The sequence below is a fragment of the Alosa pseudoharengus genome, unplaced genomic scaffold (assembly GCF_046254945.1).
Source record: "Alosa pseudoharengus isolate Yale_2024_CS ecotype anadromous, Long Island Sound unplaced genomic scaffold, YU_APseudo_1.1 YU_APseudo_1.1_scf_3, whole genome shotgun sequence".
In the NCBI taxonomy this organism is placed as follows: Eukaryota; Metazoa; Chordata; class Actinopteri; order Clupeiformes; family Clupeidae; genus Alosa; species Alosa pseudoharengus.
Window position 1 is genome coordinate 8877642 of NW_027468718.1, and position 15000 is coordinate 8892641.

Here is a 15000-nt window from a genome sequence, read left to right on the forward strand (position 1 = left end):
CACTAGCAGCATTGCAAGTGCAACTGCAAGATATATCTATTTATATATTTTCTATATACAGTGTAACTGTGTGCAGATGCACGGTTATAGGCTGCCTATCCCTATGTCTTTACCGTATTTTCCGGACTATAAGTCGCTCCTGAGTATAAGTCGCATCAGTCAAAAAATGCGTCATGAACAGGAAAAAAACATATATAAGTCACACTGGACTATAAGTCACATTTATTTAGAAAAGTATTTCACAAAATCCAAAACCAAAAACAGAGACTATGTAACTGGATTAATGAGGCCAAAAAGATGAATAATGAAGATGAAGGAGTGAAGGCAGCCAAGCAAAAGTTTCACTGAAAGAAAATGCCATGTGGTGCACCAAAATGTATCTAAAATGTGGAGAATACAATGCAATCAAGCATTTTGGGCGATGTGGAGTCACAAGCTGTCAGCAGATTAAATGCTCACGAGAGAGAAAAAGATGCAGTTTTAGACGTCACTGAAGCAAGACAGGCGATAGGCCTAGGCCCGACGGTAATTGTAAAGCAATTTACAAAAGATTCACTGAACAAAAATGCTGATATGATACATGAAAATTTAGCTAAAAATGTGGAGAATGCAATGCAATCAAGCATTTTGGGCGCTATGGAGTCACAAGCTGGCTGCAGATTAAATACTCATGATAGAGAAAAAAGACGGTTTTAAAAGTGTGTGTGTGTGTGTGTGTGTGTATGTGTGTGTATGTGTGTGTGTGTATGGACAGCTGCACATGGACCAAACATATAGCAAGCAGTAAGTCTTTGGATGTGAGTGTGTGTGTGTGCGTGTACAGTATGTGTCTGTAAAGTACAGGCCTATAATTAGCCAACTCTCAGTTGCAGCTCTGACCAGACCCTCTGCTCTCCTTCCTCTTCTCCTCCTCCCTCTCTCCTTCCTTTTCTCCTCCTCTCTCTCTCTCCCCTTACTTCTCTCATCCTCTCTCTCTCATCTTCCTTTTCTTCTCTCTCTCCTTCCTTTTCTCCTCCTCTCTCTCTCCTTCCTTTTCACCTCTCTCTCTCCTTTTTTCTCCTCTCTCTCTCTCTCTCTCTCTCTCTCTCTCTCTCCCTCCTCATAGAAACATATACACATATCAAATTATACCTTTACATTTTCTGCTACACATTGATTGATTCTGTGACACACAAGTGAATGCTGTCCTAAACGTGTGTCCAGCACAATGTGAGCAGTGTGTTAAGTTAAAAAGCACAATGTGAGCAGTGTGTTTAGTTAAATAGCACAATGTGAGCAGTGTGTTAAGTTAAATAGCACAATGTGAGCAGTGTGTTAAGTTAAATAGTTAAATAGCACAATGTGAGCAGTGTGTTTAGTTAAATAGCACAATGTGAGCAGTGTGTTAAGTTAAATAGCACAATGTGAGCAGTGTGTTTAGTTAAATAGCACAATGTGAGCAGTGTGTTTAGTTAAATAGCACAATGTGAGCAGTGTGTTAAGTTAAATAGCACAATGTGAGCAGTGTGTTTAGTTAAATAGCACAATGTGAGCAGTGTGTTAAGTTAAATAGCACAATGTGAGCAGTGTGTTTAGTTAAATAGCACAATGTGAGCAGTGTGTTAAGTTAAATAGCACAATGTGAGCAGTGTGTTAAGTTAAATAGTTAAATAGCACAATGTGAGCAGTGTGTTTAGTTAAATAGCACAATGTGAGCAGTGTGTTAAGTTAAATAGCACAATGTGAGCAGTGTGTTAAATTAAATAGCACAATGTGAGCAGTGTGTTAAGTTAAATAGCACAATGTGAGCAGTGTGTTAAGTTAAATAGTTAAATAGCACAATGTGAGCAGTGTGTTTAGTTAAATAGCACAATGTGAGCAGTGTGTTAAGTTAAATAGCACAATGTGAGCAGTGTGTTAAGTTAAATAGCACAATGTGAGCAGTGTGTTAAGTTAAATAGCACAATGTGAGCAGTGTGTTAAGTTCAATAAAGCTGCTCATGGGGGTTTGGGGTGACCGAGACGGAGTGGAGAGAGACAGCCTGAGGAGCCGAGCTGTCGCAGGTTTATGCAGTCATGCTGTGTGTGTGTGTGTGTGTGTGTGTGTGTGTGTGTGTGTGTGTGTGTGTGTGTGTGTGTGTGTGTCTGTATGTGTGTGTGTGTGTGTGAGTGAGTGTGTGTGTGTGTGTGTGAGTGTGTGTCTGTACTATATGTGTGTGTGTGTGTGTGTGTGTGTGTGAGTGTGTGTCTGTATGTGTGTGTGTGTGTGTGAGTGAGTGTGTGTGTGTGTGTGTGAGTGTGTGTCTGTACTATATGTGTGTGTGTGTGTGTGTGTGTGTGTGTGTGTGTGTGTGTGTGTGTGTGTGTGTGTGTGTGTGTGTGTGTGTCTGTATGTGTGTGTGTGTGTGTGTGAGAGAGTGTGTGTGTGTGTGTGTCTGAGTGTGTGTGTGTGTGTGTGAGAGAGAGTGTGTGAGAGGCACGTGGTAGTTGGGCTGTTTGGACTGAGCTTGACTTGACATCTGAGCGTGTCAGTCCATCTGACAGATGCCAGCACCTGCTCATAGACACACACAGACACACACATGCTCACACACACACACACACACACACACACACACACACACACTCAGTCACCGACACCGTACCCTCACACACTCTCTCACTGACTCACGGAAATCACGTCCAACACACATACACACATTCCAGAGACACTTTTGGTGCAAGTCACCTCTCAGCGCAAATCAGGAAAAGAGATAGACTAAAGAAACGGACGTGGACAGAGAGAAAAAGAGAGTGAGAAAGGGAGGAGAGGGGTGGACGGCTGGATAGATGGACAGATCAGAGAGGGGGTGAAGGAGGAGAGTGACACTTGCCTTGTCTCCACTGGAGTAGAAGAAGTAGCGGAGGCGCACAATGTTGCAGTGGTCCAGTTTTCTCATGATCTGAAGCTCTCGGTTCTGAGTGAGGGAGAGAGAGGGAGAGAGAGCGAACGCGTTAGAAGAAAAATCAAAATATTAATCTTAAAGCGTACAAGTGTAAAAACTATAAAAGTGTAATTAAAATACTAAAATCACCCTTCACAAAGTGGTAACACTTTTTACAGTACCTTTTTATAACAAGCAAACCCCCCCCACACACACACACACACACACACAGCCACACACACACAGAGACACACACACACACACACTTTCACTTTAAAGGTGCCATGTGTAAGAATTAAGGGCAAGAATATCCAAAAAATGAGCTAAACACATCAAAAGAATGATAAGAAATAAGGGTGATGATGTCATTAAAAAAATGACAAGGTATAGTGCTGCAGAGATATCAACCTGAATTAGCATGCTAAATTACTAGCCACAGCCCGACAGGTGTCATAATACCAGTTTCGGCCATGGGAGGCGGTATGCGGGCAACATAACCGCCAGCCAAACTGCAATACACGTTTCTTGGTTGTTACTCTAGGGTAGACCAACTCACTTTCTGGAGGTATACTGCCCCCATCTTTTATGGAATGTGGAATTGATTTTTGGCGGACATTACACATGGCGCCTTTAAAACAATAAAACACATGAGCTTACCCATCTACAGTACACCTGCTCAACTCGCTCTCTCTCTCTCTCTCTCTCTCTCTCCATCTCTCTCTCTCTTTCTCCAGCCCTCTCTCCATCTGTTTAGCTGTCCATCACATGTGTCAATCTCTCACACACACACACACACACACACACACACAAAGTGTGGGCTGTCCGCATGTTTAAAGATAGCTCTAATCTCTGCTGTAAGTGTTGAGTGTAGGTAGTGTGTTGTCTTTGGTGGAGGATGTATGACCTTAGTGTAATAGCACCAAACACACATCCAGCACTAAACGATATAGCGCAAGCTTGAGAATGAGACTTGGGTGAATTTGGGCAGCAGGAGGAAATGTGGGTAAGACTTTACTTGGCTAGTCTGCTTATAGGGACTTTAGATTGTCTGCTGAGATTCAACTTCAGTAAGTAAAACTGTTGTTGAACAGTTACTGAACATCACCCAGAGTCTCTCCCACAGAGCAGACTGCTCTCCACAGAATCGATGTGGCGTAGATGTTGAGAGATCGATGTGGCGTAGATGTTGAGAGCGGCTCTCTGAGGCTGTTGCTTAAGAGCATCACTGGGGTGTGCTGAGAGCTTCCGCGCCATGATGGAGGTGTTCAGGGGAGATGGAGATGCCTAAGGGCAGCTTTTAAAGAGCCTAGCCTAAACAACAGACCAGACAACAGCCTCACAGCACTGACCAGAGACCAGAGAGAGAGAGAGAGAGAGAGAGAGAGAGAGAGGGAGAGAGAGAGGGAGACTGAGAGAGATAGAGAGAGAGAGAGGGAGAGAGAGAGGGAGACTGAGAGAGAGATAGAGGGAGAGAGAGAGAGAGGGAGACTGAGAGAGAGATCGAGGGAGAGAGAGAGGGAGATGGATAGATGAGTGCAGTGGTATTCCCACCCAGGCTTGTGTGCTGTGTTGGGCATAATATCTATAAATACGGGAGCATGTTTGGACAAAGACGGGTCTTAGTGTCCTGTAGCTGGCCGGGCTAGTATCGGATTTACATTCATGGAGCCAGCTGACAGCTATGCAAGCTTCTTCACCAAACAGCCTAGTCTCTTTCCACTTGGTATCTCTGGACTGTGTGTGTGTGTGTGTGTGTGTGTGTGTGTGTGTGTGTGTGTGTGTGTGTGTGTGTGTGTGTGTGTGTGTGTGTGTGTGTGTGTGTGTGTCTCTCAATGTCCAACTCTCTTCTCTCTCTCTCGTTACTGTGCAACCCCTCCCTTCTTCCCAACATTTGGCTTTCTTTCGTCAGCTCTCTCTCTCAGACACACTCTCTTCCTTTCCCCCCCTCTCCTTCTCTCTCACTCTCTCTCTCCCCCTCTCCTTCTCTCTCACTTTCTCTCTCCCCCTCTCCTTCTCTCTCACTTTCTCTCTCCCCCTCTCCTTCTCTCTCACTCTCTCTCTCCCCCTCTCCTTCTCTCTCACTCTATCCCTCTCATCACCCCCTGCTCTCAGGGACACCACTCTGCTCTCCCTGGTGACATCATCCCTCTCTGTGGTTTCCTCTGTCTACCCAGGATGCACTGCAGACAACGCCCTCATTCTCACTCTTTCCCTCCCCCTTCCTTATATTTTACATCCCTCTATCTCTACTTCCTGCTCTCTTCCTTTCCTTTTCTCCAATGTCTGTCCATCCTCTCTTCCTCTCCTCCTCTGTCTCCCATCTTCTGTATGTATCTGCTTTTCATTCAACGTTGCTTTATTTCTCTCACTCTTCAGATGCAGTGTTGGCAGAAGTGCTCTTCAGAATGATATTAGAGCAATTAGAACAGCACGTGATGCCATCTTATGTTCTTTTCTCCACCTTCTTTTATCCCTCCTTCTTTTATCCCTCCTTCTCTCCCTTCATCTCGCTGTCCATCTACCACTGCCTGTACCGCCCTCCTTCCATCTCCATCTCTTTACTCCCATCTCTCTCTCCATCTCCCTCCCCCCTCTCTCTCTATCTCTCTCCCATCTCTCTCTCCATCTCCCTCCCCCCTCTCTCTCTATCTCTCTCCCATCTCTCTCTCCATCTCCCTCCCCATCTCCCCCCATCTCTCTCTCTCCCCCCCTCTCTCTATCTCTCTCCATCTCTTCCTCTATCTCAGTGTCTGTCTCCCTCCTGTGGTCCTCTGTCCTCCCCTCCCCCACTGTCCCACTAACTGGCCAGACACACTGGGTCTCTCTCTCAATTTCAATTTCAATTTCAATGGAGCTTTAATGGCATTACTCAATGAAGCAGTGTTGCCAAAGCAAACATGTAACAAAACAACACAGATACAATATTTGTTTAAAAAATACAAATAAAATAATAATAATAATAATAATAATAATAATAATAACAAAATGATAATAATTAAAAAGAGAGAATAATAAATTAAATGTATAATGATACAGTATTACTATATACTGTATATTTATCAATGTGCTATCATGGGTATTGGTTATTGATATAAAGCAAAGCATGTCACAATATGGGTCACTCACTTCCTCGATTTATGACATGTTAACAGGTACTGCGCAGCGAGTTTTACACAACTTGTATGCTCTCCCAACAAGTATGGGAGCTTGTCTTCATTTTCTAATAGTTCAAACTGAGGTATAATTTGGCTGAATTGAAGGAAATATTGGTTCCTGACTGTGTTGAATTTACTGCATTCAGTGAGGAAGTGATTTTCATCTTCTACTACTCCCTCACTGCACTGCAAACACAACCTTTCCTCCCTAGGAAGCCAGGTTTGCCTGTGTCTTCCCATTTCTAAGGCCAGAGAGTGTTCACTTAATCTATAGGATGTTAGTAATTTTCTTTGTTTGTACTCGGTAATTTCTTTTAGATAAGATGCAAATTCATAATTGGTTTTGATTTTTTGGAAACATTTCAATTTGTTGGATTGTTCAATATTGTTTAGCCAATATTTGTAATATTCTTCTTTTGTTAATTTTTCAATATGTTTTAACTTTGCCTGAGACATGTCAGGTGTATTCCAATTCAAATTGTGTTTTGATATAAGATAATCAAAAGGATCTCTCTCTGGGTGGGTTCTCCTCTGTAAAAGGGCACTGTGATTATATTCCTCTGGTTTTGAGGACAGTACATGGTGATAAAATTTGCATGCTCTTTTTTGAATATCAACTAATAGTGGATATCTTCCAAGTTCTGCTCTGCATGCAATATTTGTTGCATTCCTGTGTACCCCCAAGACTCTCTCTCTCTCTCTCTCTCTCTCTCTCTCTCATCCAGTCAGGCTACCACACACACTTTTTTTAATTATTCTACTCAGATTACTCAGATGTACAAGTAGCATACATGTGGCAGGATTCAAATAGTATTAGTAGTATGTAAAATATTGCTGTTGCAAAGTATCATCCATAATACTCATCAAGGGTCACACACACACACACACAGAGAGAGAGAGAGAGAGAGAGAGAGAGAGAGAGAGAGAGAGAGAGAGAGAGAGAACAGGACACACACAGAACAGAACAGGAACACTCACAATCACATAAATAAACACACACACACACTAGGGCTGGGCGATATGTCTGAAAACTGTATCACAATATAAGTATTTCATCAGTCGATATCAATAATTATTGATTTTTTAAGGACCAGAAAAAAAAAAGTTAAACACTTTTATTTTAAACTTAACCTTCCTCTGATTTTTATCACCTCAGTTATCAACAGAGCCGGAGCCTTTACTCAAGTACATTTGAGAGGCAAATATTGTACTCTTTACTCCACTACATTTCTATCCATAACCGTGAGTACCCGTTACTTCTTCTAAAAAAAAGGAAAAAAGAAAATTCTCGGAAAGCCTCAATTTGTTGTTTCCCTCTCAAACATTTGGATTGTGCAGGCGCCACTGATTGGGACAGCCTATCAGCAATCACCTTCAGCTTTCCGCCAAAGTCAACTCCATGGTCAGATTTAAATAAGAGACGAAACCATGGACGAAACAATGGATGAAGACGCAGCAGGTCCATCCCGGGAATGTGCCAACCTGTGGCCCCACCTCGCCAGACTATTTCAATTTTCTGAACAAGTTAATGATAGTTTTCGCTTCAAGTGTTTCAATTACAAAATAATATTTTGTATTTGAAATACGTATTTTATATACATGTATTAGAAATAGGCCTACTTCCCATCCCTGGCAACATGGTAAAAAGATAAAAATGACTTGATTTTACTTTCAATTCCGTTTACATTCTCCAAGGTATTAACATTAACATTTTTCATAACTCCATGTAGGACGTTTCTGTACATAAATGTAAGCACTGTGGCAGTAGTAATGCAATATTTAAAAAATGTAGGCTACTCTTGTACTCTTGATACTCAAGTACTTTTAAAAACAAGTACTTCAGTACTTTTACTTAAGTAGACATCTGACTGTTGTACTTTTACTTGTACTTGAGTAAAATTTAGCAAAGGGTATCTGTACTTTTACTCAAGTAATGAAGCTGTGTACTCTGTCCGCCTCTGGTTATCAATCAAAGCAAACAGGGAAAAGAAATAGGAACACAATCATGAAAAACACTCAAATAAATAAATGTGCACATAAGTCTGAATGAAAAGCAGCACTGGTTGAAGCCTGGAAATATTGTAAACAAAGTAAGCCTAGCTTAATTTGCTAGTTTATCATAGTCTACTGGTTAGATTGTTCAGTTTCCCCACGTGTGTTTAAGTTTCAAATGAATACTTCTTCTCCTTGGGACAGGCCCGTTTGAGTCTTGGAAAATACTTTTCCATTTGCATCGGGATTGAGATCGGGATAGAATTTAGCAGTCAATTTGAATGCAACAGTTTTGAACAAATTCGTGCAGCGTGCTAATGATGCTAACCGGATTTAATAACAATTTAGCCAGTCGTCTTGCACGATTGTAAATGTTTGGATTACATGTGCATGAGTAGGGATGCGCCTGTTGAGAGGGAGAGAGAGAGAGAGAGAGTGCACGGGGCAAGGTTTCATTGAGAGTCTGTGTTGAGGTAGGCCTACTTCTATCGTCTACTCTGGTAGATTTGCACATACTAGCTACAATGTAAGATATATTTAGCCTATTTATTAATGGACAACGTAAGGCGGGATGTGTGTTGCTTTTTATTATTGAATGTTCTATCGAACGTATTTTTTTGATATCGATTACATGTCTATTGCGATACATATCGCTATCGTTTTATCGCCCAGCCCTAACACACACACACAAATCCAGACGGACAGACAGACAAAGTGCCAGGGATTAACAACTATGTGGTCCAGACCGCTGTGCCCCACATACACTTCGATATCTGAGCGCTGAGATGAGAGTGTGTGTGTGTGTGTGGGGGGGGGGGGGGTATCAGTATGTGTGTGTGTGAGAGAGTGTGTGCATGAGAGAGACATGCCCAGACCTCGTGTCTCCCTTCCACTTCCCCTGCCAAGCCCAGCCCACCCCCACCAAACGCCCGTGGGATCGACCTCAAGCAGCATTACATCATCCCAGCCTCCAGCCCTGGACTGCTGACACCAGAGCACAGGCTGACTAATCAAATGCCCATCTCTGCTCTCCTATGTTCTAGCAGTCAGCAGGGCTGCCCCACCTCTCTGGTTCTCTCTCTGGTTCTCTCTCTGGTTCTCTCTCTGGTTCTCTCTCTCTCTCTCTCTCTCTCTCTCTCTCTCTCTCTCTCTCTCTCTCTCTCTCTCTCTCTCTCTCTCTCTCTCTCTCTCTCTCTCTCTCTCTCTCTCTCTCTCTCTCTCTCTCTCTCTCTCTCTCTCTCTCTCTCTCTCTCTCTCTCTCTCTCTCTCTCTCTCTCTCCCTCCCTTCCATGAGCTGCTACTGGGTGCTGACTCTGGGCAGGAGGACGAGGAGGAGCAGGAGGAAGAAGGGGGTCACTGTCTCTGTGTGTGTGTGTGTGTGTGTGTGTGTGTGTGTGTGTGTGTGTGTGTGTGTGTGTGTGTGTGTGTGTGTGTGTGTGTGTGTGTGTGTGTGTGTGTGTGTGGGGGGGGAAGGTTTGTGACAAGGAGATTTGTGGAGATTAAACTTCCAAATCACAGTGCCCTCTTTGCTACAGTGCTTCTGCAAGGCAAAGTTTAATGGTGAGGCGTATAGGAGCTGGCCTTAGATAGGAAGTTAATGGGGTGTCTGAGGCACGACTGCTGACAATGGGCCACTTAGAGGGAAGAAAAACCTATTTATAAAGACAGACTGTTCGGCTGCCCTTGATGCAGTCTGTTCACTGGAGGTTGTGTCTGAGTTTCTCATGGAGTATGTTAAAACTTTGACTATGCAGGTTTCTTTCACTCCATAAAGTTGTAAATGCAGGTTTCTAGGCGAAGCTTACTTGCGTATACAAGGAACTTTGGTCTCTGCATTTATCCCATCCGTGAATTAGTGAAGACACAGAGCACACAGTGAACACACAGTGAGGTGAAGCACACACTAACCCGGAGCAGTGAGCTGCCTTGCTACAGCGGCGCTCGGGGAGCGGTGAGGGGTTAGGTGCTCAAGGGCACTTCAGCTGTTCCAACTCGGGGAATGAACCGGCAACCCTTTCGGTTACAAGCCTGAAGCCTTAACCAGTAGGCCACGACTGCCCCAATTATCTAGGTTTTATCATCTAGTTGATCTCTATAATTTATTCAGATAAACATACCTGACCACAAGCTGCCCTCTGTAGTTTAACATTCTAGGTCTAAAACTCCTTAATCAATGCCAGAAACGCTTCTACAGAACACTGTCAACAAATATATCATCGAAATACACCAGGTGCCAACCTCGCTAGCTTTAATCAATGTCAGTAGCACTGTTGCTTTTGACAGGACAGTGGGTACGTAGTGAGCTAGTTTGCCTTACTAATTTAGTAAGAAAAAAACTCTCATTAAACACTTGGGCCCACTGGAACATTTCCTAAATAAAAGCTATTGTGCTTCTTTCAAGTCAGGAAATGTGTCTATTAGGACCATTTCTTGTGTAACTGTTCTTTACAGTGAACTTTCATAGGGAACTGAATGTATCAGGACAGTTTCACAGAGAACAGCTCCTGGAGGGACGGTATCTAGTTGGACTGGTTTGCAAAGGCCTCGCCCGACTGATACGGTGTCTGGTGAGACGCTGCATTACTATTATGAAACCTTTCAAAAAGAACAGCCTGTAGTGGGAACAGAGACGAGGAGAGTTTGTTACAGAGTTGCTTGTTTTGGAAGCGTTTCTATTGGGACAGTGTGTGTGTGTGTGTGTGTGTGTGTGTGTGTGTGTGTGTGTGTGTGTGTGTGTGTGTGTGTGTGTGTGTGTGTGTGTGTGTGTGTGTGTGTGTGAAGGGTTCTGATGGGACAGTGTGTGAAGGGTTCTGCTTTTAAACGGGGTTGTGCTGTTTTCTGGCCCTGGATCTGGTGGAACTATTTCTGAAAAGACCCCATGCTAATGGGGAACTCCTGTTTCCAGAAAAAACACATTCCAGGAACCAGATCAAACAGATCACACACACACACACACATACACACACACACACACACACACACACACACACACAATCTGTGAACGAAGGCCAGCTGCGCTTTGTACAAAGCCAGCTCACATGCCAGCGGCACATGCGAGTGTTCTCTGTGTGTGTGTGAGCGTAAGAGAGAGAGAGTGTGTGTGTGTGTGTGTGAGCGTAAGAGAGAGAGAGTGTGTGTGTGTGTGTGTGTGAGTAAAAAAAAGAGAAAGAGGGGAGAGAGGGAGAGAGAGGGACTGTGTTCATGTGTTTTCTGTGTGTGTGCGTGTGTGTGTGTGTGTGTGTGTGTGTGAGAGTAGTTCAGCTCACAGTTGTAGGGTAAGGGTCATTCTCCCTCACACACACACACACACGTGCACTTCTCCATTCACTAGTTGTGTGAGCAAGGCAGAGGGGAGGAGGGGCAAGAGGAGAGGAAAAGGAAGATCAACAAAGATGAAAGATGTGTGTGTGTGTGTGTGTGTGTGTGTGTGAGTGTGTGTGTGTGTGTGTGTGTGTGTGTGTGTGTGTGTGTGTGTGTGTGTGTGTGTGTGTGTGTGTGTGTGTGTTTGTATCTGTGTGTGTATCTGTGGTCTCCGAGGGTCTCCAAGGGTCATGTGAGGAGATTTAGCACCTTATGTGGTCACTTCCCTTTAGTCAGGCCTCTTCACCTGAATGCATTACCCTCAGAATGAAGCATTCAGAACCAACCACAGGTCAGAGTGCTACTTAGCATAGCATAATAATAGCAGAAAATGATGGCTTCATTGATGAGGAACCAACATAAGCAGTTACCAGACAGTGGGTGTAAAGCTCAGGCCTACCTCTGATATAACTGCTATGTGCATGAACTCTCACTAAAACTGCTACATATTGAATGTAGTAGCCTATACTGTGTACTGTGTAAGTGTGTGTATAGGAGACAAATCTATCCTTCATGATACGTGATGCTCTTGGTGCTTATATGTGTGTTTACACTTGCCATGGTAACAGTCCAATATTAGAGGGATCGTGAGTGCAATGGGTCGCTGTCCCAAGTGACAGTGCATACACATGCAAGTGTGTGTGTGTGTGTGTGTGTGTGTGTGTGTGTGTGTGTGTGTGTGTGTGTGTGTGTGTGTGTGTGTGTGTGTGTGTGTGTGTGTGTGTGCGTGACTGATAGGAGACAGAGGTACTTGGATGAGCTCCAGGGAGGTTGGAGGTTGTGGTGGTGGAAGTGGTGGAGGAGGGAAGTACTCAGTGACAGCCCAGAGCCCAGACAGGGTGCACCATGCATGGGTCAGGGAGTTCAGCAACGCCTCTCTCACTCTGGAGCATCTCAGGACAAGTGAGAGAATAAGACAGGCGTGCGCTACTGCCACAGTAGTACATTTACAAACGTACACTCTCTCTTTCTCTCACACACACACGCACACACACGCACACGCACACACACACGCACACGCACACGCACACACACGCACATGCACACACACACACACACACAAGAATGCTGTCTCTCATAGGAACCCCAGAAATGTCATGCACTGATAATCCTTCTCTGGTGCATAGCATGTTAGGCTTGCTGACCTCAATACACTGTCTTGGCCCATTTTACTCATACATAGAGACACAAACACACACACACACACATGCACTCACTCACAGAACATGCTTCCAGCTGGATCTCAGAACACACAATCCCCTACACATACACACACACACACACACACACACAATCGCCTTCATATGTTAATCTTTGGGCCCCTTTCCGTCACACACAGATAGGCATGTAAAGACACATACACACACAGACACACACAGAGACACAGAGACACACATACACACACACACACACACACAGACACACACAGACACACACAGAGAGAGAGAGAGATGAAAGCATTTCTTTGCTATGGTATGAAAATGGATCTGTCAGTCAATAGTGGGGGCCTCCAGTGACTAGTGTGTGGTGGAACACCCAGATCTCATTCACACACTCACTCTCTCTTCCCCTCCCAAGGCCTGAAAACAGGATTACTGCTTTCTATACTCTCTCCCTCTCCCCTTCATCATCCTCTCATACCTCCCTCCCTCCCTCCCTCTCTATCTGTTGTTCACTGGTGTTAGCACATAAAGAGATTACACTGCTCACTTGAAAAGAGCTCACAAACAGGCTCTTCTGTACATGTAAGGGTGTCACTACGGACACACAAAGCTACTGCATTCACTCGTTTCTCTGCTCTCCCTCTCTCCCTCCATCTCTCTACCTTTCTCTCTCGCTCCCTCCCTCTCTCTCTCTCTTCTCCTTTCTTCTCTGTTCTACAAAAAAGAAGAGATGCCCCACCTGCTCTGTTTGTTTGCCCCTCCCCCCCATCTCCCTGGGATGGACGAGGAAGAGAAAGAGGGAGAGGAAGAGGAGGTGTGTGCTGCTTTTCACACTGCTCCTGAGAGGGATTTCACACCTTGGAACCGTGCTGTGACCAGACACAGGCTACACACACACACACAGCAGCGCACCACTGCTATTATCTGTTAAGACAGTCTGACTACAATACCACACATCAACCCAGCCATCCAGTCATGTTTCTTTCGGTTTATCCATCCATCTCTCTCGCTCTCTCTGACGCACACACTCACAAAATAAAAAAAACGTAGAAAACATATCTCTCTCTCTCTCTGACGCACACACACACTCAGAAAATAACAAAAAAATACCTACAAAACAACTCACTCACTCACTCACTCACTCACTCACTCACTCACTCACTCACTCACTCACTCACTCACTCACTCACTCACTCACTCACTCACTCACTCACTCACTCACTCACTCACTCACTCACTCACTCACTCACTCACTCACTCACTCACTCACTCACTCACTCACTCACTCACTCACTCACTCACTCACTCACTCACTCACTCACTCACTCACTCACTCACTCACTCACTCACTCACTCACTCACTCACTCACTCACTCACTCACTCACTCACTCACTCACTCACTCAACTCACTCAACTCACTCACTCAAGAATGGCCCAGTCCAGATTGTAGGTCATCTTAGAAGCCTGAACCCTGACATCTCGCGTTGGGAAACAAACAAAAAAAAATCTGGAAACGTAGTTATCTTCGTAAGACCCTTGGGTAGCTGTGATATAAATGCTGTACCGGAATTCGAAGCGTAAATATACAAATGTTATGTTTAAAGTGTAACCGTGATGGTTTCCCATTGGAATGAATGGAAAACTCCATCCTCACCTTGAACCTCTTGTCCTGGAGGACCTTCTTGATGGCCACCATCTCACCGGAGTCGCACAGCTTGGCCTGGTAGACCACGCCGAACGAGCCATTTCCGATCACCTTGGTGTCTGTGTAGCTGACTTCCTGTGGCCGGTCTGGCCCCTGGCCTGGAGTCGCCACGACTGTGGTCACTTTGCTGCCGTCCTTATCTCCTGAGAGAGAGAGAGAGAGAGAGAGACAGAGAGAGACAGAGAGAGAGAGAGAGAGGGAGGGAGATGATTTGCATTTATTCATGTGGCAGGCACTTTTATTCCAAGTCACGTACTATATTACAGTGCAGTTCCAGTGCAGGGCCAAATGAACCTATGACTTTGATGACACCAGTATGGTCTGCATTCCGCTAGGCCTCAGTGACACCAGCAAGGCCAAAGGTTCATGGGACATGAGCACAATAGCAACAACTGGCTATCTCTTATGGTCCTTTATATGACTTCTGTCTGTGTGTGTGCGTGTGTGCGTGTGTGTGTGTGTGTGTGTGTGTGTGTGTGTCCTAGACGAACGTCTGTAGGTTCTGTGAATGATCACAATGGGCTCCTGTGTGCGTAAGTGCATACGGGGGGTGGTGTATACTTCAAAGAAGTTTCTGTGTGTGCATGTGTGTGTGTATGTGTGTGTGTGTGATGTGTGTGTGTGTGATGTGTGCACCCCATGAATGTGCATATGCACTTGTGCACTGAGCTGACAGGGAGGTTTGTGTGTGTACGTGTGTGTGTGTGTATGTCTGGTATGT

General features: G+C 44.6%; 1 protein-coding gene across 2 annotated transcripts in view; it reads right to left on the reverse strand.

The window, feature by feature from the left end:
- Window positions 1-15000, reverse strand: part of gsk3ba (glycogen synthase kinase 3 beta, genome duplicate a) — a 63457-nt gene that overhangs the window by 19378 nt on the left and 29079 nt on the right. For both annotated transcript variants that reach the window (XM_076263111.1, XM_076263110.1), the window contains exons 2-3: window positions 14229-14422; window positions 2853-2936 (exon numbers count right to left, since the gene is read on the reverse strand). In XM_076263111.1, the coding sequence (XP_076119226.1) occupies window positions 2853-2936; window positions 14229-14422 (278 nt within the window). The remainder of the gene's footprint in view (window positions 1-2852; window positions 2937-14228; window positions 14423-15000) is intronic.